The sequence below is a fragment of the Pseudocercospora fijiensis genome (assembly GCF_000340215.1).
Source record: "Pseudocercospora fijiensis CIRAD86 unplaced genomic scaffold MYCFIscaffold_10, whole genome shotgun sequence".
NCBI lineage: Eukaryota > Fungi > Ascomycota > Dothideomycetes > Mycosphaerellales > Mycosphaerellaceae > Pseudocercospora > Pseudocercospora fijiensis.
The window spans coordinates 2798439-2821552 of NW_006921541.1; the positions used below are offsets into that span (position 1 = coordinate 2798439).

General features: G+C 38.3%; 1 protein-coding gene across 1 annotated transcript; it reads left to right on the plus strand.

The window, feature by feature from the left end:
- Window positions 1-3741: 3741 nt before the first annotated feature.
- Window positions 3742-22962, plus strand: MYCFIDRAFT_179518 (uncharacterized protein; the record flags this gene model as incomplete). The annotated part of the gene is made up of 9 exons (XM_007933586.1): window positions 3742-3750; window positions 12043-12060; window positions 19886-20056; window positions 20102-20117; window positions 20165-20187; window positions 20220-20307; window positions 20338-22740; window positions 22786-22869; window positions 22898-22962. 9 exons carry the CDS (start codon window positions 3742-3744, stop codon window positions 22960-22962), a joined length of 2877 nt encoding a protein of 958 aa, XP_007931777.1.
- Window positions 22963-23114: the final 152 nt, after the last annotated feature.

The following is a 23114-nucleotide window of genomic DNA, read 5'->3' on the forward strand; positions in this document are numbered from 1 at the left end:
AACTCTAGTCTACTATATAATCGATTACTTTATATATCGGCCTATATATCTATTATATAATCTACTACCCTCTCCGCCCTCTCTACCTTAGTTAACCGCTTAGTACGTACCCTCTTTATATTTTCGCCCTTTTTACGCCCTATACCGAGTTTTCTATACTCTTTGTATACTAGAAAGAAAGAATACGAAGAATACGCGCCTTAGAATAAGGTAGACTAGCTTGCTAAGGATTATATAAGAAAACGGCGGTAGTAAAGTCTATAGCTATAATATACTCGGATAAGGCTATATATATAATATTTAGACTCGCGGTTCCTTACTATACCTACCTAGATATCCGAATAGGACTAGAATATACGATTATATCGAGGTTTACGTATAGCCTACTAAGAAAGTGCGATTCTATATATAGTTGAAATCCCCGCGACTACGGGATAAAGTATAACTAACGAAACCCCGGATACCTTCGTAGCTTTCGAGAGATTACTAATCGCTATAGCCGTAAATTATATACTAGACTTAAAATCTAATATAATTACTTAGACGAGTCGCTAGAAGGGAGTTATAGAGATTAAAAGCTCGGTCTACCTTTTATCTTAGAATAGCCGGATCTCGCGAAGGGTAATAGTATCCGGTTTAAGGCGCCGCTTCTTTATCGTCTAAACCTACCTTTTACCCTTTTTTATAGAAGAATAGCTTTTCTTCGTAATAGTCTTCGTCTGTCTACCTTTTTAGCTACTCTATCCTTCTTATATCTACCTAAAGTATTCTTATTTCGAGTACTGTTTTCCGAGTAACCCCTTCCCTTATATATACTATATATAGTATTCCTCTTCCGATATTTCGTTCTCGCTACGGTCTTCCTATACTTAGCTTACTTTACTCGTACTCTATTCTAAGTTCTAAAGGTATCTTTATATACGTTCGGGCGACGAAGGTATATCGCTAAGACCTAGAAAAATTAATAAGCCTATAATTGTAAAGAGATATTTATACTTCTTATACAATAGACTAAATAGTCTTCTATTAAACCGTCCTAGTCGGTTATCGTTAGATTCGTAATTAGGATAGTCCGTATCCTTACTAGGAAGTATTATAGAATATCTCTTTACGATTATAGGCTTATTAATTTTCTAGGTTCTAGCGATATACCTTCGTCGTCTAAGCGCATATAAAGATACCTTTAGAGCCTAAAGGGCAAGGTTAAAGCAAGCTAAGTATAGGGAGACCGTAGCGAGAACGAGATATCGGAAGAGTAAGACTCTCCGTAGTATATATAAGGGAAGGGGGTTCCTCGGAAAACAGTACTAAAAAACAAGAAGGCCTTAGATAGATAAGAGAAGGCTAAAAGGAGTAGGTATACGAAGACTATCGTAAAGAAAAGTTATTCTTCTATTAAAAAAAAGGGTATAAGGTAGGACTCGACAATAAAGAAGTAGTACTTTAAACTAGGTACTATTACCCTTCGCTAGATCCGGCTATTCTAAGACAAAAGAGGGACCGAGTTTTTAATCCCTAAGACTCTCTTCTAGCGACTCGTCCGAGAAATTATATTAGATTTTTAGTCTAGTATACGATTTACGGCTAAGGCGATTAATGCTCTTTAGGAAGCTACGGAGGCATTTCTTATAACCGAATTTAAGCTTTATAACCTCCTTGCTATTTATACGAAGCGGGGTACTCTTTAAGATAAAGATATATAGCTTCTAGCTAAAATTCGGCGTCGGTTTATAGCGGATTAGTTAGACTTTGTATTTAGTCGTTAGATTAACCTAGGAGGAGGCCTATTTTCGCATCCTTTTACTAGCTATATATACCGGCTATACTCCTAGTTTTATTCCCGCGTTATACCTAGATATAAGGTACGAAGTAGAAACCTAGCGCCCTATATTTACTCGGCTATTATAGAGACGAGCTATATTTAAATTGGTTTCTTCGTATATCGCGACCGAGTAGATAGTTAGCGAAAGGGCGATAGAACGTTTATAATACGTCTCTATTTAGACCTAAAATATAAAGGTCCTAAGGAGCCCTAATATACTAACTATAGAGAGATTCTTTAGTATTAGCACTTTAATCCTCTATACTACGAGGCAGATAGTAAGCCTACGAGAGAGAAATTTTAATAAGAGATTCTCTATAATACGTAGCGCTATTATATAGCGACAGATACGTACTAAGTCCGGCAACTCGAAGAAGAATTAAGATAGCGACTAAGGAAGATTTAAGAGATCGATAGTATACTAGTAGAGTCGAGGTCTTATAAGCGAAGTACGAGATAATATAGGCTCTAGGTCGTATAGAGTAACGTACTATATAAATAACTAGGCGTGCGACTCTTATTTACTTACGACCTATATCCTAGGATACTCTTCTTATACTTTTTATACTCTTTTCTAATACCTTACCTATAAGCGCTCCGCGATAACCGATTAAATATAAGCTATAGGGTTTCCGCTCGGTACCTTAGCCTCCGAGATAGGGCGGAGTTAAATTTAGAGCGATAGCCGGCACTCGTAGCCGGTATATAGAGATAGTAGTAGGCCTTTTCCTACTAAATAACTAGCTTGTTTAGTATAGCCTACCTAACATTTCTTATATTTCCTAGTAATAGGCCTAGGTTATTTATAAGATTACTATAGCTAGTAAGGGAATTACTAAAGAATATCTATACTATAGTAGGATACTATTATTACGCCGAGTATTTATTAAAAGGAGGCTTTTGCCTATTACTATACCGGCTATATCTACCGGCTATATTTCAAAGTTTGCCGTACCTGCCTTTTTTAGCCGTATCTAACTTCTTTTCTTGCTCTAACGTTACTATAATATAGGCTTGCGCGACGCTTACTCTATTACCTAGCGATACCGCGATACTACCTCTCTCGCTATATTTAACCTTCGTATCGATACCTATATCTCTACGCTCTGTATCTACTACCTCCGTACTAATATCCTCGCTCCGCGCGCGCCTTCGTATACCTTCGTAACGTACTTTCTTTATTAATTCGACGACTTTTATAATACCGAGTCTACTTAACTAAGTTATAACGACTCGTACGAAGGGACCTACTACTTCTACGGGTTATAATAAGACCGGAAGTAGTAGAACGAGTATAGTATATTAACGCAAGAAGGCTACTACTACTACCGCCAGCTCTAGCACTAGAAAGAGCGTCGCGAGTAAGGCTCCGCGTAAGACGACGGCAGATAAGGCTCTAGGCAAGACGACGACTAGCGCTTCTACTACTAGTAGCAATAATCGTACGAAGCGTCGATAGCGCCTAGGAAGTAAGTCCTATCTATAGCCGGTAGCGTAGCCGGTAGCGTAGCCGGCATTCTTACTATTCTTTTACTAATCCTTCTTTAGCCGTAGCCCTTCGTTAGATTCGGATATATTAGAAGGATACTAAACTCCTAATCCGTAAAGCTCCTTTCTAACGACTTATTCGTAAAATTGCCTAGTATATTATACAGGACCTTCGCTTCTAAGCCTCTACAACAGATACCCTTTAAGAGGCTTTAGAAGCCTACCTTATTTGTATCTACGAATATATATTTCTCTGCTACCTCTTTTCGAACTATACTAATACTATTTTAGCTATTGTCCTTATAGCTATCTACGCGAAGCGTATTACGATTATAGATAAGATTTTAAAGCCCTCAATCAGATTCTAAAAGGCTAGAATGTCTATATTCGAAATAGTACTACTAGGTAGGATAGATATTATAGTAGGAAGAATGTTCTTAGTGTTATCTATAAGCGTTTTCTATATACGAAATAAGCCGCTATTATACGGCGCTATATACCGCGCTCTAAATACTCCCTAAGTATATATATATATAGTATAGTATACTTTATTAGCCGTACGGAATAGAAGTCTTTAAAAATCCCGTTAGTACTAAGGAGTAAAAACGCCGGCTACGCTACCGGCTACGCTAATAGCTACGCTACTAGGTCTTTTAAAGAACTAGAAGAAGATAGATATTTTAGTTAATTTGTATTAGTTTATATTTTTATAAAAAGAAAATAGGGAAAAAGAAGGAAGGTTAAAGAGCCTAATACTTATAGTTATAGGCATTATCCCTGTTTTCTAGACTATATTATATACCTGCCTTCGCAACTCTACCTAATACTTACTCTAAATATCCTTATACTCTACCTACTAGAAATTTAACTAGATACCTAGACCTATAGCTGCCTCTATATCTTTTACTATCTTCTATAGGTTAAAGGACTCCTCTATAGCAGCCTCTATATCCTTATATAATACGAAGTTACTACCTACCCTACCCTTTATATCTACTAAATAACTAAGAGTTCTAAGGAACGAACTAGTATTCGGCCTTAGTATAGCGAGTAACTAGTAGAACGTAGTATAGAGCTATTTTATAGCTCTTTTATATACTATACCGATACCGAGGGAAGAGCTATCCTATTACTTAATATTAGAGAATAGTTTAGTAGGAAAGTGTTAGAACTTCTTAAAGAGGGCTTCTAGGGAAATCGATAAGTTCTACCTAGATATAGATAATAATATTCTACCGAGTAGTTAGGGAATCAAATAGCGAGCGAAAGGATGAAATTTATACCTAATAAGTGTAGTTTCTAAACTAAACTATAATAGCTTGTATATATATATGCTCTTAATTAGTTAGTGCCCTTAGCTAATTATCTATAGATTTAGGGTTATATAAGTACCTTCCTATAACTAAAAAATGCCGGCTACGCTGCCGGCTATACTCTCGTGTCTTATAAAGGGCTTGCTTCGAGTTACGTATACATTCTTATACTTCTTAGAAACCGATAAATTCTATAGTTCGAACTAGCTACTCCTATAGTTGCTTAGCAAACTAACCTAAACTAAACTAGATCTTTAGCTTAGCAAACTATACTAAACTAAACTAACCCAAACTACTACGGGGTCTAGTCTCGACTCGTACGAGTTCTATACCACTTTAGGTACCGCTACCTAGCTTCCCTATTTTTTATAGTATCCCGTTATACTTCTTAGTAGATATAATATATAGTTTTCGTCCCCGTTGTAATTATACCGTAGTTAACTAAAGCTAAGGCGAATAACGCCGTAGGCTTAGAGCTAGTACTACTATATTAAAAGGGCATATAAGGCTATAGTTATTATTAAGTATATTATCTCTACGAATACAAAACTAAAGAGCTTACTTACGAGTCGGGTAGAATCGAGTATAACAACGCTTACTAACGATAATAATAGTTATCTTCGGCTACTTCTCCTTACTACCGTAGAGCTTCGTAAAGGCCTTTTCGAAAGACGGTAGTTCTATCTATAGGACTAGTTTATACTAGCCTTCCGAGACGCTATTCCGGTAAATAATAACTTTGTTTAGTAGAGAGCTATTCTTCTTATACTACAAATTTAGACGCTTAATTACCGTTTCTTCGAGCCTATTAGCTATTTCTTAGCGGCTATCCTATATATAGATCGAGCCTAGCTATTAGAGTACATACTTATTAACGCTAGTAATAAGCGTAGCTATTAATAGCGTACCTTCGAGGAGCCTAGCGACGGGTAGGTAATATTAATACTAAATAGTAGTATTATCTCGTTATCAAGCAGTTTACTACTAAAGGCATTTAGTATATAGTACGCTACGCTACTACCCTTTACGTTAAACTTAAGTACTAGATTACTAATATATATGCCCTATCTAATAGGCTTCTAAAGCTTCGATCCTAGAGAGCAGATAGTATATATACTAAATTTAATATTACTAAATTATTTAATACGAGCGTATAACTACTTATCGGCTTCCGGAATAAATACAAAGAGGAACCTAATACCTATACTCTCCTAGGCCGCTATCGCGAAGATATTAGTATTATATTACGTAGCGAGCGGTTACTAAAGTCGCGATTCTATATAGTAGTAAGGGTCTCTAGTAAGATTTCCTACGTAGGCTTAATACGCTAGCCTATACTAATACTGTATAACTTTATATACTTTTTAACTCTATTAATCAAGTTTTAAGATTACCTAGGTCCCTATATAGCGTATTGCCTCGATTGCCTTTACGGTTAATAATTAGAAACGACTACCTATTAGATTTTCTAGGTCTAGTAAACTTAACGCCCTATAAGTTCTAGGAGCCCTTCTACGGCGTAATAGGTTTCGAATTCGAACTATAGCTTACGTAAAGAGTATCTAGGATATAGTCGGATACTATAATTATACTAGGACCTACCGAGAAGCTAAATAGCCTTATAGAAGTTAACTAAGGATTACTATTAGGATTAGTAAGACGGAAGAGTTATATACTATTCCTAAGTCTAGTACCGGGAGTTCTAGTAACGGATATAGCGTTAAGATTTAAAAATCTAGCTACGAATTTAAGTATCTTAGAAGTCTAGTTGCTACTAAGTAGGCGTCGATAAGGCTAGCTAGGACGGACTGTATATAACTTTATAGGCAGATATTAGTAATTAGCGCACGTACCGACGTTAAGTACTAGACGATCTAGGTACCTACTAGTAAGGGCAATTCCGTAGTACTAACGGAAGTAATTATTAACCGTAATCTATCGTAGTATAGTATTTATAGGGTCGATAAAGCAGAATATAACCTAGTTAGTATTACTTAAACGCTAGACCTAATTCTTGTCGGCGACCTTCGTAAAGCCGATAACAGTCCTAATCTTAACTCTAATTAGCTCTTACTAGCTATCTTTTATATCGGCGGTATCGACCTTTAATATATAAAAGAAAGCTTTAAGCTAGTTAAGATTACTAGTACGCGCGTTAGCCTAAAGCTAAAGTAGAAGTCTAGGTTAGTAAAAGGCACTAGCGGTAACGTTTAAATTAACTAGTAGACGCCGGTTAACTACTAGGCGAATAGAGGAGTAGTAGCCTCGTAGTACTTATAGCCTCCGCCTAAATCGGAAAGCTCCTTCCTAGATAGCTATAGTATAGATAGAATTTGTTTTAGCCTACGTTATAAACGGTATTAGTCTCGTCTAGCGCCCTAGTTTAGACGATGTTTATAAGTAGTAGTATAATTTAGAGTATTAGGTAGTTTAAATATTTCTTTAAATATTCTCCTATTCTTTTCTAATATTATACTAAAACTATCGTCTAGGCCCGTCGTAGTACTATAAGCTTAATAAGAGAGTAAATTAGGCTATAAAATTAAAACAATTCTAAGACATCCTATTAAGTAGTCTTCTATTACTAAAATTTACCCTTATCTTCCTAACGGGTAGATAAAGTATTATTTGTTTATATATATTAGTAGATACTAAGATAATATTAACAGAAACTACTATACCGTTACTACTAGACAACTTAGTCCTAAATAAAATTAATATATAGTTCGAAGACGTACCTCGAATCTAGCGCGAATCTAACGCCGCTTTCTATCTAGAAAGTAAAACACGTTTAATTAAATTTCTCGGCGGTCTCTTAATATAACCTAATAAAAAGTATATCGTTAGAACCGCGCAATCTTATTCTATCTAATATAAAACTTTCGTATAAATCGAGAACGTATCTCGAATCTAAGACGAATCTAACGCTGCCTTTCTAATCGGAAAGCGGTATACGTTATTTAGATATCTAGGCGGTCTCTAGATATATTTTAGTTAAAAGTACCTAGTTCGAACCGCGTAATAAGGTTCTATATTCTAACTAGCTCGATACTATCGTACTACGAGCGGATATTATACTACTTGTAATTAATATTAGCTACGTTAAATACTACGAAAGGGTCTAAGGGAGGTACTTAGGTTATTGCCTCGCCCCTCCTAGTACCTAGACATATATAGCAAACCGGGCCTATAGTCTCTAAAAATAGGGGACGTTAGGCTATTCCCTATACCCTAGGAACTCGCTTAGCTAAACTTAATTTTTCGGATTTTATATATTATAAGTTAAAACCGTCGGTATTATATATAATTATTATTAATATATTGTCTTCTAGACGCGGTAAGGTATAATAGTACCCGCTAAATTCGGATTTACGTATTTCGAGGTATAGTTGTTGCTTATTATTATAGTATCGTAGTATTATCGTTAGTCTTACTAGTATACGTTAGAATTCTCGGTTAGTCCTGTAGAGTATCTATACTAATAGTTGCCTATATAGCGATAGCACAATAAGGAACCTAGATATATTCTAAATTACCTTACTCCCTATACTTTATACTGTGAGAATTCGAATAGTATTAATAAAGGCCTACTATAGGCGGAAGAGAGGGTTCTAAGAGGGGATTCTTCCCCCTAGTATAGCGCTAGGACTTGTTACTAGAATACAGACACCCTTATTAACCTAGTATAATATACTATTCCTATATTATTCTAATAGAGGTGCTATTATAGTGCGCTATATACTATAGTATAAATTATAAGTAGACTCTTCTAACTACTAAGTATAGCTATATATACTACGATAGGTTATACTACCTATAGAACCTTATACTATTATAGCTAATAGTAGTAGTAGTAGTAGTAGGAGTATTAGCCTCCGCTTAGTACTACCTACTAGAAATCTAATTTACTAGTAACATTTAATTTGCTATATAGGCCTCTAACCGTATACTAATTATATAGGTTAACCTACTATTTGTCGAGATATAGTTAATACTATAAGGAGCTATAACTAGCTAGCAATAGTTAATACCTAAATAGTAACTACTCGCCTATCGGATTAAGTATATACGTTATATTCGCGTTAGACTTTGCGATACTCGTTAAATATTATTATAAATCTAAGCGTTTATAGAGGCAAAATATGTAGCTAGAACTAGGCAATAGTTCAGATTAATATACTATTAGTCGAGGTATAGCTCAATTTAATTTACTATATAGTATTATATTTAGTCTAGTAGCTATTAATATACTAGGTATCTATCTTAGATCTTAGGTAGATAAAATATTTAGAAGGTTATAATTGTAACTCTTAAGCCTATAGGTAGCCTATATAGACTAGAATAGTCCTTAGGTTGCCTTGTATTCTCCTATATAGAAACCCTTTTTCTTCGGGCCTAGAGGCTAGTAGATAAAGCTTAGGTCCCTTCGTATTAGAATACTAGTTATACTCCTAGTGCTTATTTAATAGGTTTTAAGTTACTATCTATAAGATACTACTAGTATTCCTATAAAGTCGTCTAGTAATATGCTAGCTCTACGTTCTTTAGTACTCCTAATAGTATAAGGTTTTATTCTATTTTTATAATAGACTATTACTAGTATATATTAGTAGGATAACGAGTCGAAGGCTAATTACAAGTATACGAAGATATACCTAGTATATTAGTTTAAGTATTATATATAACGAGATTATAGTAGAGTACTCTATTAGGGTCGAATAAGATATACTAAGTGTATGCGCAGACACATAGCTATACGTTTGCGCATATCGGATCGGGAGACCGGCAATCCCGGATACGAAGATTCTATTATGCTAGGATTATATATTACGCTAAGTAAGGATATGATATCTTTGCGCTTTTCTATACGCTCGAACCCTCTTCTTCTTTCTCTACTATAAACTACTCGTACGTATTAGACCTAGAGCCCTCTATATATACCTATACGCATTCCTAATCCGCTTAGTACTAGAATCAATTCTAGTGTTTATATATACATCCGCACAAAGCTATACGCATAGTAGTCGACTATGCCGTAGGACATTAAGGGCTGCGTATTCCCGAGCTCGCTCGTTAACGGTAGCGTAAGTACATTCCTATAGCTATACGTCGCTATATACTAATACGCAAACAGAGCAGCTACCGCAAGTATAAAAAGCGTCTACTTAGTAGCGAGCTAGTCCCTCTACTAATTCTAGATATCGTCGTAAGCATTCTTCTGCCCTTACCTATCTACATACTTATATATATAGATATGCCTAAAGAAGAAAGTGCCCGCTATTCGCCTTTTTATAGGTGAGGTCGTTTGTCGTATGCCGGCTAGTGCTAAAAACTAGAGTCGATTTATCGACGCTACGGAGGATAACGGGTATAGTTATACTATTGCGTATATCTATATGTAGTACTAATCTCTATAGTAATAAGAGTTTAGAGGATATATACGACGAGGAGGGCATGTATTATATATAACCTAGCCTTCGCGTATACCTATATATTCTGCTAATACTTGCGTAGATAATATGCCGCGATATAAGGACACTCGCGACGTATATTTAGTACGGGGTATATATTGTCCCCGAATAGATCTGCTTATACTTATGCCTTTATAGTATAGCGGCGTCGTCGAAGAGGGACGTAAGGAAGATAGCAAGCGGGATACCGGCGGTCGCTATACCCCGGAAGACAAGTTAAAGCACTATATAGGTATAGCTATGCCTATACATTTGCCTATTAATTCCTATTAACGAGCCTTAGAATTCTACGACCGCCTCTAGGAGATATACGAGGACGAAGCGCGAGAGTATACGTAAGTCTACGATTATAGATACACGCATTCTAACACCTATCTAGCAAGGGTCCCTCTAAGGCGACCTCGAAGAAGGCCGATATAGGTAGCGACGAGACTAGCGACGAGGGCAGCGACGAGACTAGCGACGAGGCTAGCGACGCGGCTAGCGACTAGACTAAGAACGAGGCTAAGAGCGAGGCTAAGAACGAGGCCAAAAGTAAGGCTAAGAACGAGGCTAAAAACAAGGCTAAGAACGAGGCGAAAAGTAAGGCTACCGATATAGCTACCGACAAGCCCTCTACTAAAGGTCCTAAGACCCCGACCGTAGTTATTAAGTCGTCTACGAAGGACGAGGACGAGGACGAGGAAATAGATTCTAGGTCTAAGCAAGGGTATATGCTTAGATATAGTTATAGAGACTTGTCGCCGCTAATATACGTAGCAAATTCGAGCTTGTACTTGCCTCGAAGTCTAGTAGGGTAAGCATAAGGCTAGCCTTATCTATACTTATACTAATGCGCGTAGGTCAATAGGACGCTTATAAACAACGACTTTAAAAGGCGCTTCCCTAATATAGCCGTACCCTATAATACTTGTAAGGCCGCTAGTGCGAAGACGAGTATACCTATCTATCCGTTTTAGTCTGTTAGTATACTAACGGATGTATAGACTGCAAATAGGGTAACTATACCTGCGAGAATATAAAGGCATACGTACTCTAATCTATAGCTACACCTACGCGTATAGATAAGAGTACTATAGGGCTCGCACCGGGGAGAGGGATTCGTTAGGGAATTAGATAGCTATACGTATACAACCGGTTATAGCTATAGCTCGCGCGTTGATTTAGCTTTGCGCTAGCTAATGTTTAGCTTAGCGGCGGTAAGAGTATATAGATTAACATCCTATAGCGTTTAGTATGCAGTGATTTATATACAAATCTATACGCCGACCTATACGTATAGTAAAGTTCACACTACTGCTTATAGCACAGCTCGTATATAGAGGTATAGCTAACGTTATACCATTTTCCGCAACTTCTTTAATCGCTAAGACGTACTTTAGCTAGCGTCGACCGAGCTAGCGGCGGGTAGCGGGAGTTTTATATATACGGCTATCGCTATACTTATACGTTTAGCTATAGCTCTGTTTACTCGATACCCTCTCGAACGACGCGATAGCAGGTAGCTAAGATGTATTAGCATAACTATAGACATATCTACGCCTATAACTCTGCTTACCTAGCAGACGGCTATTACTAGGGCGCTAGCCCCTTTACCGAACGAACAGAAGAAGCGCTATATGTTTAGCTAATATCTCGCGTATATCTACGCATAAATGATGCTCTAGATCTGCGTATCTTTGCTATTTCTTTAATATACAAAGTATATAGTTTAAGTTGTATTCCTATATAGTAGAATACCCTATGCTATTTTTTATTAATTCCTATTTATATATATTAATAATACTCTATAGTATTATAATTTGCGTTGTTACTATCTCTCTCTCTCTCTAAATTTTCTCGTTATATATATATTAATAGAAATATAATCTCTACTACTATTATTCTAGTTACTGCCCCTCTCCTAGCATACAAATGTCTTTAGGTATACGCAAAGGCAACACTGTAGCTATGCATCCGTTCCTCCGTTTTGGTAATAAAGGCTTAGTATTATTTAATATTAGTATAAGACTATTACGCTAGTGTAATATAAAGTAAATAGTTTAACTTGTTTACCTATATAGTAGAAGACCCTATATATATATAGCTAAAAAGATCTTTTTATGTTTTTTTAGATTTATACTTATTAATAATACTCTATACTATTACAATTTGCGTTGTTACTATATCTCTCTCCCTCTAAATTTTCTCGTTATATATATTAATAGAAATATAATCTCTACTACTATTATTCTAGTTACTGCCCCTCTCCTAGCATACGAATGTCTTTAGGTATACGTAGAGGCAACACTGTAGCTATGCATCCGTTCCTCCGTTTTAGTAATAAAGGCTTAGTATTATTTAATATTAGTATAAGACTATTACGCTAGTGTAATATAAAGTAAATAGTTTAACTTGTTTACCTATATAGTAGAAGACCCTATATATACATAGCTAAAAAGATCTTTTTATTTTTCTTTAGATTTATACTTATTAATAATACTCTATACTATTACAATTTGCGTTGTTACTATATCTCTCTCCCTCTAAATTTTCTCGTTATATATATTAATAGAAATATAATCTCTACTACTATTATTCTAGTTACTGCCCCTCTCTTAGTATACAGATGCCTTCGGGTATGCGCAAAGGCAACGCTGTAGCTATGCATCCGTTCCTCCGTTTTAGTAATATAATTATTATAGTTAAAGCTTAGTTTTGTCCTACTTTATTATCCCTTTACGCATACCTATACACTAGCGATTAGGCACTCCCTATTCTATGCGAGACACCACATAGGTATACACATATCTCCTACTATAGATATACGCCCCTTCTCCCGTTTTAGTAATAAAGGCTTAGTATTATTTAATATTAGTATAAGATTATTACGCTAGTGTAATATAAAGTAAATAGTTTAACTTGTTTACCTATACAGCAGAAGACCCTATATATATATAGCTAAAAAGATCTTTTTATTTTTCTTTAGATTTATACTTATTAATAATACTCTATACTATTACAATTTGCGTTGTTACTATATCTCTCTCCCTCTAAATTTTCTCGTTATATATATTAATAGAAATATAATCTCTACTACTATTATTCTAGTTACTGCCCCTCTCTTAGCATACAGATGCCTTCGGGTATGCGCAAAGGCAACGCTGTAGCTATGCATCCGTTCCTCCGTTTTAGTAATATAATTATTATAGTTAAAGCTTAGTTTTGTCCTACTTTATTATCCCTTTACGTATACCTATACACTAGCGATTAGGCACTCCCTATTCTATGCGAGACACTATATAGGTATGTACATATCTCCTACTATAGATATGCGCCCCTTCTCCCGTTTTAGTAATAAAGGCTTAGTATTATTTAATATTAGTATAAGATTATTACGCTAGTGTAATATAAAGTAAATAGTTTAACTTGTTTACCTATACAGCAGAAGACCCTATATATACATAGCTAAAAAGATCTTTTTATTTTTCTTTAGATTTATACTTATTAATAATACTCTATACTATTATAATTTGCGTTATTACTATATCTCTCTCCCTCTAAATTTTCTCGTTATATATATTAATAGAAATATAATCTCTACTACTATTATTCTAGTTACTGCCCCTCTCTTAGCATACAGATGCCTTCGGGTATGCGCAAAGGCAACGCTATAGCTATGCATCCGTTCCTCCGTTTTAGTAATATAATTATTATAGTTAAAGCTTAGTTTTGTCCTACTTTATTATCCCTTTACGCATACCTATGCACTAGCGATTAGGCACTCCCTATTCTATGCGAGACACAACATAGGTATGCACATATCTCACGCTATAGATATGCGCCCCTTCTTCCGTTTTAGTAATAAAGGCTTAGTATTATTTTATATTAGTATAAGATTATTACGCTAGTGTAATATAAAGTAAATAGTTTAACTTGTTTGCCTATATAGTAGAAGACCCTATATATATATAGCTAAAAAGATCTTTTTATTTTTTTAGATTTATACTTATTAATAATACTCTATAGCTATTATATTTTATGTTATTACAATATCGCTCTCTCTCTAAATTTTCTCGTTATATATATATTAATAGAGATATTATCTCTAATATAATTATTATAGTTAAAGCTTAGTTTTATCCTACTTTATTATCCCTTTACGTATTATTCTATATAAGACACTACATAGGTATGCACATATCTCACGCTGTAGATATGCGTCTGTTCTTCTGTTTTGGTAGTAGGGGCTTAGTATTATTTTGTGTTAGTGTAAGATTATTACGCTAGTGTAATATAAAGTAAATAGTTTAACTTGTTTACCTATATAGTAGAAGACCCTATATATATATAGCTAAAAAGATCTTTTTATTTTTTTAGATCTATACTTATTAATAATACTCTATAGCTATTATATTTTATGTTATTATAATATCGCTCTCTCTCTAAATTTTCTCGTTATATATATATTAATAGAAATATTATCTCTAATATAACTATTATAGTTAAAGCTTAGTTTTATCCGACTTTATTATCCTATTACGTATTATTCTATATAAGACACTACATAGGTATGCACATATCTCACGCTATAGAATGCGTCTGTTCTTCCGTTTTAGTAATAAAGGCTTAGTATTATTTTATATTAGTATAAGATTATTACGCTAGTGTAATATAAAGTAAATAGTTTAACTTGTTTACCTATATAGTAGAAGACCCTATATATATATAGCTAAAAAGATCTTTTTATTTTTTTAGATCTATACTTATTAATAATACTCTATAGCTATTATATTTTATGTTATTATAATATCGCTCTCTCTCTAAATTTTCTCGTTATATATATATTAATAGAAATATTATCTCTAATATAACTATTATAGTTAAAGCTTAGTTTTATCCGACTTTATTATCCTATTACGTATTATTCTATATAAGACACTACATAGGTATGCACATATCTCACGCTATAGATATGCGTCTGTTCTTCCGTTTTGGTAATAAAGGCTTAGTACTCGTTATATATATATTAATAGAAATATTATCTCTAATATAACTATTATAGTTAAAGCTTAGTTTTATCCGACTTTATTATCCTATTACGTATTGTTCTGTATAAGACACTACATAGGTATGCACATATCTCACGCTATAGATATGCGTCCGTTCTTCCGTTTTAGTAATAAAGGCTTAGTATTATTTTATATTAGTATAAGATTATTACGCTAGTGTAATATAAAGTAAATAGTTTAACTTGTTTGCCTATATAGTAGAAGACCCTATATATATATAGCTAAAAAGATCTTTTTATTTTTTTAGATCTATACTTATTAATAATACTCTATAGCTATTACATTTTACGTTATTACGATATCGCTCTCTCTCTAAATTTTCTCGTTATATATATTAATACAAATATTACTTATCTCTACTACTATTATTCTAGTTACTACCTCTATTCTGTATACGGCTGCGTATAGGTATGCGCATACCTTACGCTTTAGGCATGCGCCTGCATTTCCTTTTAGTAATAAAGGCTTAATATTATTTCAATATTAGGGTAATTTTAGCCTAGTTTATCTACCCTTTGAACATACCTATGCGCTTACGATGAGGCTCTCCCTCGAGTTATGCCTATATATATATGCTCGACTATGTCTATATACGTAATGTATGCCAAAAAGATGTTAATACAACCTATATATATAGCTATCTCCGACCCTCTCTTAACTAGCGAGCTATCTCGTCGTATACCCGTAGCTACGCCCGTAGATACTCCGCCTGTAAACTAGCGATCTCTGCTAGTATTAGCGGATATATTGAGGTAGGTTGTATAACCGGAGGCATTAAGGAAGGCATTGTCGCGGCTATTAGTATAGCTATTAGGGGCTGCATTGGCTGTTCTATCGGTAGCTGCATTAGCTGTCCTATCGGTAGCTGCATTAGCTGTCCTATTAGGGGCTATATTAGCTGTCCTATCGGTAGCTACATTAGCTGTCCTATCGGTAGCTATATTAGCTGTCCTATCGGTAGCTGCATTAGCTATCCTATCGGTAGCTGTATTAGCTGTCCTATCGGTAGCTGCATTAGCTATCCTATTAGTAGCTGTATTAGCGGCATTGTTAGTAGCTATATTAGCTATCCAATTATCGGCTAGTTATAGCTAGGGACAATTCGGGTTTAATCTTAAAGTTGAATCCCGTCTCGAGACATATCTATAGGCGTACCTATAGGCGTTCTAATACGGCTAGGTCCTAATGTAGCGGTATTAGTAACTAATCTCTAGTTTCCCCTTTCTCTAGGCGTAGGAACGCGTAAAGGTAGAGGTATACTTTCCGTACTCGCTCGCTTTCGTCGCCGGCTAGTAACCTCTAGTTTAGGATCCCGGATAGGGATTATATATAGGCGAATCCCGGGTAGTAGGCTTGGGCGTTGTAACGGTCGTAGGGCGGGCGTAGGGCTTGGACTTCCGGTTAGGCGTTGTAACGGTCGTAGATATAGCGGTAGGCTAGGCTCGATATCCCGTAATTGTGAACGTGTTTCCTATTCTAGGAGGGTCCTCCGGGTAGGAATTGTTCTAACCTAAGCTCTAGCGGCGCGATGCGCATTATTAACCCTAGTAGTACGCTTATCCTTACTATTACTCCTATACTTATAGAGATTGCTAGAGGCCTACTCTTAGTACGCTAGCCTTATAGCCTTTTCCTGTTTATATCTAGTCTTCTTTACAACTACGGCTATTAGTACGGGCATAAATCTACTAATAGGTAGCTCTTACCTTGCTTCTATAGTGCCCTCTCGTATCTAGACTAGATAGAGACATTTACTAATATATGCTTTACGCGGTAGTCGGTTTAACCCTAGAACTAATCGATATCGCGTATATCTATAGTCGCAGCTCTAGAAATACCTATTATTAAAGGTAGGTCGGTTCCGAATGAGTATGACTTATATCCCGTCTGTTCGTTAGCATTTGTATCCGCCCGTCTGCTTCTATATATATCCTTGTTTATAAGCGTATACTCGGGGTTGAGCGTAGCTGCAATAATATCGTTTTTCTTGTTCGTCGCCTAGTTACGGAGATCTTTGTTCCGGGACCCTATATATATTAGCGAATGTCTATAGCTATATATATAGACGTACGTTAGAGGATGCCGATAATCGTATAGTACTCCTATCTACTCGGAGCGTCGATAAGGGATAGTATATCTTCTCGCTCTTTTATAGTAACCCTACTACGCTATTTGCTTATAACCTTGTCTACGTTCCTAATGAAGTGTATACGATAGAGCATAAGTACATGCTGTAGGTAATACTCCGCCGTATAGAGGGGGTCGATTTCGTATAGGTAGAGACTAAGGCCTATAGGTTAGCATAGGTACGGGCATAGGCTAGGGCATAGATACTAGCATATTGGCACCCGAGCTAATCGACTACGATATAGTGCTACCCGTCCGTATCCCCGTAAATATGTGCCTACCTATATCTGCCTACACCTACGACAGCCGCTAAGGTCGTAAATAGGCGCTTCTATACGAGATAATATATCCGATTAGTATTCTTCTCGTTATAGATAACCCGAGCTAAGGTGAAGACTATCTTATTAGCAGGTATATAGCTATAGGTTAGCCTATATATACGCTTTCTATTCTAACCTAACTTAACCGCAAAGATAACCTCGTTTATATTAGATCCTGCGATACGTTTATAGGATATATCGACGTCGAATAACTAGAGAGACGTAAAGATCTCTACTTGTTCCCTATAAAAGCATACCACTATCTATATGCCTATAGGGGAGATATATACGTCTTAGATATATTGCTACTAAATTAGCGTATGTTAGCATCTATAGCTATAGATAAGGATATATAGTCTTCGGGTTGAGTTTCTACTGTTTGTATGCCTATTCTACTACGTTAATATCGCGAAAGTAACTATACTCCGTATACTTAAGCTTTACTATTATCGCGGTTAAGCGCGAAGTATTGTTTAAAGCAACATAGAGCTTAGTAAGTAATAGTACCCCTTTTTCATTAAGGAACTGCTACAATATCGGATAGACCTAGAATCGGGCTAAGGACTACGTAAGCGGAAGTCTATAGGTATAGCTATATACATACCCGTTATTAGGTCCGGCGAAATGCACTTCTTAATTAATTCCTTTAGCTCTTCCTCGATAAGAGTAGGGACTTTCGTCGGAGGGGGTAGTATATACGTATATTTGCCCCGAGATACGATTATTATATAGGGCGTCCTTATAGGATCGCGCGGGACGATAAAATCGAACTTAACCTTATACTCTTGCGTAACGAGCTTGCCCTACCCTTATAGGTAATCGACTTCTACGCGGTGTTAGCTAATCTATGCCTATAGGTCTAGACGTACCTACGGCATGTCGTATAAACTACCTTTGTCGGCTTAACAACCGTATAAACGTTAGTCGGACCTGCTAGTAGATTTTAGAAGAAGTCCTTAAGTATATCGATTAACTATTTCCCTTCTTTTAGAATAACTTAGCGGAAGCATAATAGTCGTAGGTATGTATAGTAGTTGGTACATACGAGTAAGTACTAGTAATAACTAGCTAGCGTCTATATAGTTAGCTATAGATATGCCTATATATATAACTAATTACTTATAGGCGTCTCTGCCTCCTCGTACGTTAAACTACAATCTTCGCGTTAATCGTCGCAGGCTTTTCTCGACCGGAATCTTGCTTGTGCTATATACTAAAGCCTATATCCGTAGGTTAGTACTCGGTAAACTATCTAACTACGGATATATATACGTATGTGAGTTCTCTACCCGGTATTGCGTCTCTTCTCCTCTTAGTACGAATATCCTTACGAGCGGAGGTATAGAATTAACCCTCTAGTTTAGGTACTCGTCTGTAAGGCGATAGTACGTAGCGCCCTCCCGGAGATATAAGCAAGTATATTAACATATCTTAACACCGCTACAATTCTTCTGTACCCGAACATAGGATACGCTATTAAAGTACGACGCTTTAGTTTCCTTCGGGGAATAGGGCTGCCTTGCCCTATATTGCATCTAATATATATTAGCATATATATAACAATATATACGCCTATATATACTCTATATTTAAGAACGGCCGGAATCTTTATAACGTTCTCTAGGATAAGATCGGTATAGTTATAGTAATCCGCAAGTAGAACGATATATATATAGCTATAGTTATAACTACTTAGGTATTCTAGTATCGTAGTAATATATTCGATATACTTAACAGAAAGCGGGGCATATATAGCATTTATAATAAGGGTAGGCCCGGGTCGAGGAAGTAGCTAAGTCTTATTAGAAAGTATAGGCATACTATTAGCTATAGCTAAGCCTACAATGTTGCTTTCTAGCTACTTGTCTTCTATAGCCTCTAAAGCGATGCGATCTTCTTCCGTAAGCATTCCTAACGTAAAGACATTAGAGGCCTATATCTCGGTAAGCTAAAGGGTATATATATCTATATACCTATATATACGCGCTCGTTAATAGACTCGGTATACGAGATAAGCTTATTAGAATATTTATATTTATAATCTTCCTATATATAGGGAAGAAAGGTTAATAGAGTCTCTATAGCTTTAGTCGGTGCTTTAGATAGTAGTTTTATTCGGTGCTCGTAATCTGTATAGTCTAAGAAGCGGGCATTCGTATAGTAGAAGGAAAGGGAAGGGAAAGAATTAGTCGATTAGTGGGAAAGTAGATGCGTAGGCGCTAATTTGCGGCTAACTATATATACGGTTATGCATAGACTCGGCTATACGGACGTTGGTCAACTCCGCTTTTAGCGTGGTCAACCGCAGATTTCTCTGAGCTTCGCTTTTGACGTTTTGCAAACCTTGGCGGAGTTTATTCTAGTTCTACCGAGCTTGACCGATGATCGACAGGAGCGTTGTCCTTGTTTGGAATTTGGACATGGCTCACCTGCAGCCTCCTTCAGCCGCACTTTTCACGTTGCTGTGCTGCGCATGGCGACACCGAAGGATGCGGAAGCCTGGATGTAGGATTTAGTGGTAGGCCGTGACACCATCTTCTTCCTCTGCGACACTTCACATTGTCTTTCCCAGTCTTCTTTTTTGAAAGCGTTAGCGTGCTTGTTGGGCAGTATCGTTTTCTCGGCAGGGGCGCATCATGCTCGCTGCGATTCTCTCGCTAACATGTCTTGCTGGAATGCGTCTAGTGCGAGCTGATCGTAAGTGGCAGGCAGAGAGTGGTATGACAGTGTGCTGACATCTTCCAGCATCTTCTGCAGTGGGCGACTATGTTGCTGCTGGGCTTGCTCTGTCTTCCACGGCATCGGCAGCGGCATCGGTAACGGGAACGGCATCGGCATCGGCATCGGCATCGGCATCGGCATCGGCATCGGCATCGGCATCGACACCGGCAGCCGGGACGCAGCCTGTAGCGACGGGTCTGGTAACGGTAGACGGGACGGTGTTCACAGCAACAAAGCTTGAGAATGGTGACATTCTGGTTGCAAATGCCACCGTACATCCGTCGCCAGCCAGGACCGGCACTGCGGCATCGATTGGCACCTCAGATCCGACAGATTGCTACGCATCATGGCAGCAGTATTGGACAGCGGGTCGCGCTTCTCTGCTGTCCAACTACAGCTACACGCCGTCGTCGACACCCGTCACCACCTTGACCTCGACCGACGAAGAAACGTTCAGCGCGCGGCCACTGACCACGTCCACAGACATCACCACCATCGACACAGAGATTCCCATCGTGAATGGCGGCTTCACAATCTCCACTCAGACGATCCTGTCGACCTCTAGCTATGTCTATACCCAGTCATCTGAACCTGCTAGCACAAGCACATGGACCTGGACCTACACCTCCTATGCTACTCTTGCGCCAAACGCGACGGTCAGTGTGCCGCCGAAGCCCACGTGTACGCTCCCATCTGTCGTGCCGGACTGCCAGTCTTCTTGGGAAAACTGGATCACCACACAACTCATTCCGTCGCCAACACCTCCGCCACATTGCGATATTGGTGCCGGCTTCCTCAATAACCAGAACACAGTGCCAGCATGCGCGACCTCGTTCTCTTCACTGGTCACCGCATATTCTGAGTCGATTGGCACCTATGCCCAAAGCGAGCCCGCGTGTACAGTGGCTTCCATCAGCGGATCCTTGTGCCAGTCCGTGCGCGACAACTACCAAATGGATGAGAACTACATCTTCAAGCCCTCAAATGATGCCTTCTTCTTTAATCAAGGCACACTCGGAAACTATAATGGCATACGCACATCTTGGTACTGGCCTACGTCTTCCACCCTCGGATCTGCACTTGGCTGTACGCTTGGATGCGGACGATGCGCTGTCACTGGCGGCACAGTGGAGCTCATCTACTGGCCTGAAGCAACACCTACCCCGGCTGCCCGCAATGGAAGCTCACCAGGTCGTGCTACACCGCAAGCAACTGCACCAGTCACTGTGGAGACACTGGGAACGACTTTTACCTCTCCCACGCTGTACATCTCTTATCACAGCTTGTACGCCGACAATGCTTGTGGCACCATTGGCACTGTCATCAGCAACACCATTCTGGCAATCCCCACTGATCAGCCGCTCTCAAGTGTCTATGCTGGGACCATGCCCTGCGATGCACACTTCCGCCCTACGCAGGTATGGACCGGGACTGCTCCATTCACCGTGCAGGACCTACCCTCTCCAGCTTACAGCATCTATTCTTCACAGCCTTGGTGCCAGACCTATGTCCGAAACAATGGTTGCGGAAATGTCACGTGCCCTACTACTGCTGCTTACAAGCCAATTCTCGTTGTACCTACTCCGCTCCTGCAGAGCATGCAGCCAGCCTGGTCGAACTGCTGGGGAGACATTCGTGGAGTCTATGATCCACCTATTGCTCTTACACAAGTCACATCGGCGAAAGGCCCAACTGTGCCCTATGGTCCAACACAGACCGGCGACTCTTCGAAGCCAACATCAGACCCAGCGACGCCGGCTTCTGGTCCAGCTCCAACGACACCTACGCCTACTGCAATTCCTGACAACCTTCCGACGAGCACCGGCGATGACGGACCCACAATACCCCATGTCTCTTCTGATGAGCCACAGTCCACTGTAAACATTGGCGGCCAGCTGACGTCTGTGCTGGGTGGTTACTCTGACCCGACTCAGCCTGCGCCAGATTCTGATCCAAATACAGTAGCTACAGTCGGATTCCAGACTCTTACTGTCTCTCAGCTTTCAGGAAGCAGCGGCGCTGTCGTCGTAGCGCAAGGCGGCGACACCCAGACCCTAAACGCAGGAGACAATCCCATCACACTTGGAAATCAAGCCGCTAGTATCGCATCTAACGGAGCTCTAATAATCGGCACCGGTAACTCAGCAACCACCATCGACCCATCCCAGCAAACTTCGACTCCAGGCGTCGAGATCGCTCAAATCGGGCCAGAAACATACACCTTCTCAAACCTACCAGGCACAAGCGGCGTCGTAATCATCAACGCCGACAAAACCACAACTCTCATAGCAGGAGCCTCCGCCATAACCCTCGCATCTCAAATCTTCAGCATCGCGTCCTCTGGCCGAGTCGTTCTCGGAACCGGAATTTCTGCTACCACCCTCGGCGTAACGCGTTCGGAATCCACATCCTCCTCGTCGACTACGAGTGAAATTACATCTCCTAGTACTACTACCTCTACAACGACGACAGAAATTTCCAACATGAATACAGGCGGCGCAGCAGCAGCAGCAGCAGCAGCTTCTCGAGCTTGGGGAGCTTGTTTCGTTGCATTGAGTTTTGGGGTATTTTTTGCTTTATGAAGATGACATGAACGGCATAGATAGAGAAATGATAATAACGAATGGCATACAGATACACGAACTATGAATGACTAACGCCATTTCTTGAGATTTCCAAGAATTTTTTGAGGATTTTTTGAATTCGTGTATCAGAGGTGAGGTTGGTTGCTTGCCTTAATTTCGCATATCATCATCGCCGTGATATCCGTCATCGGGATCGTCGTAAGAGCCGCTGGTGCC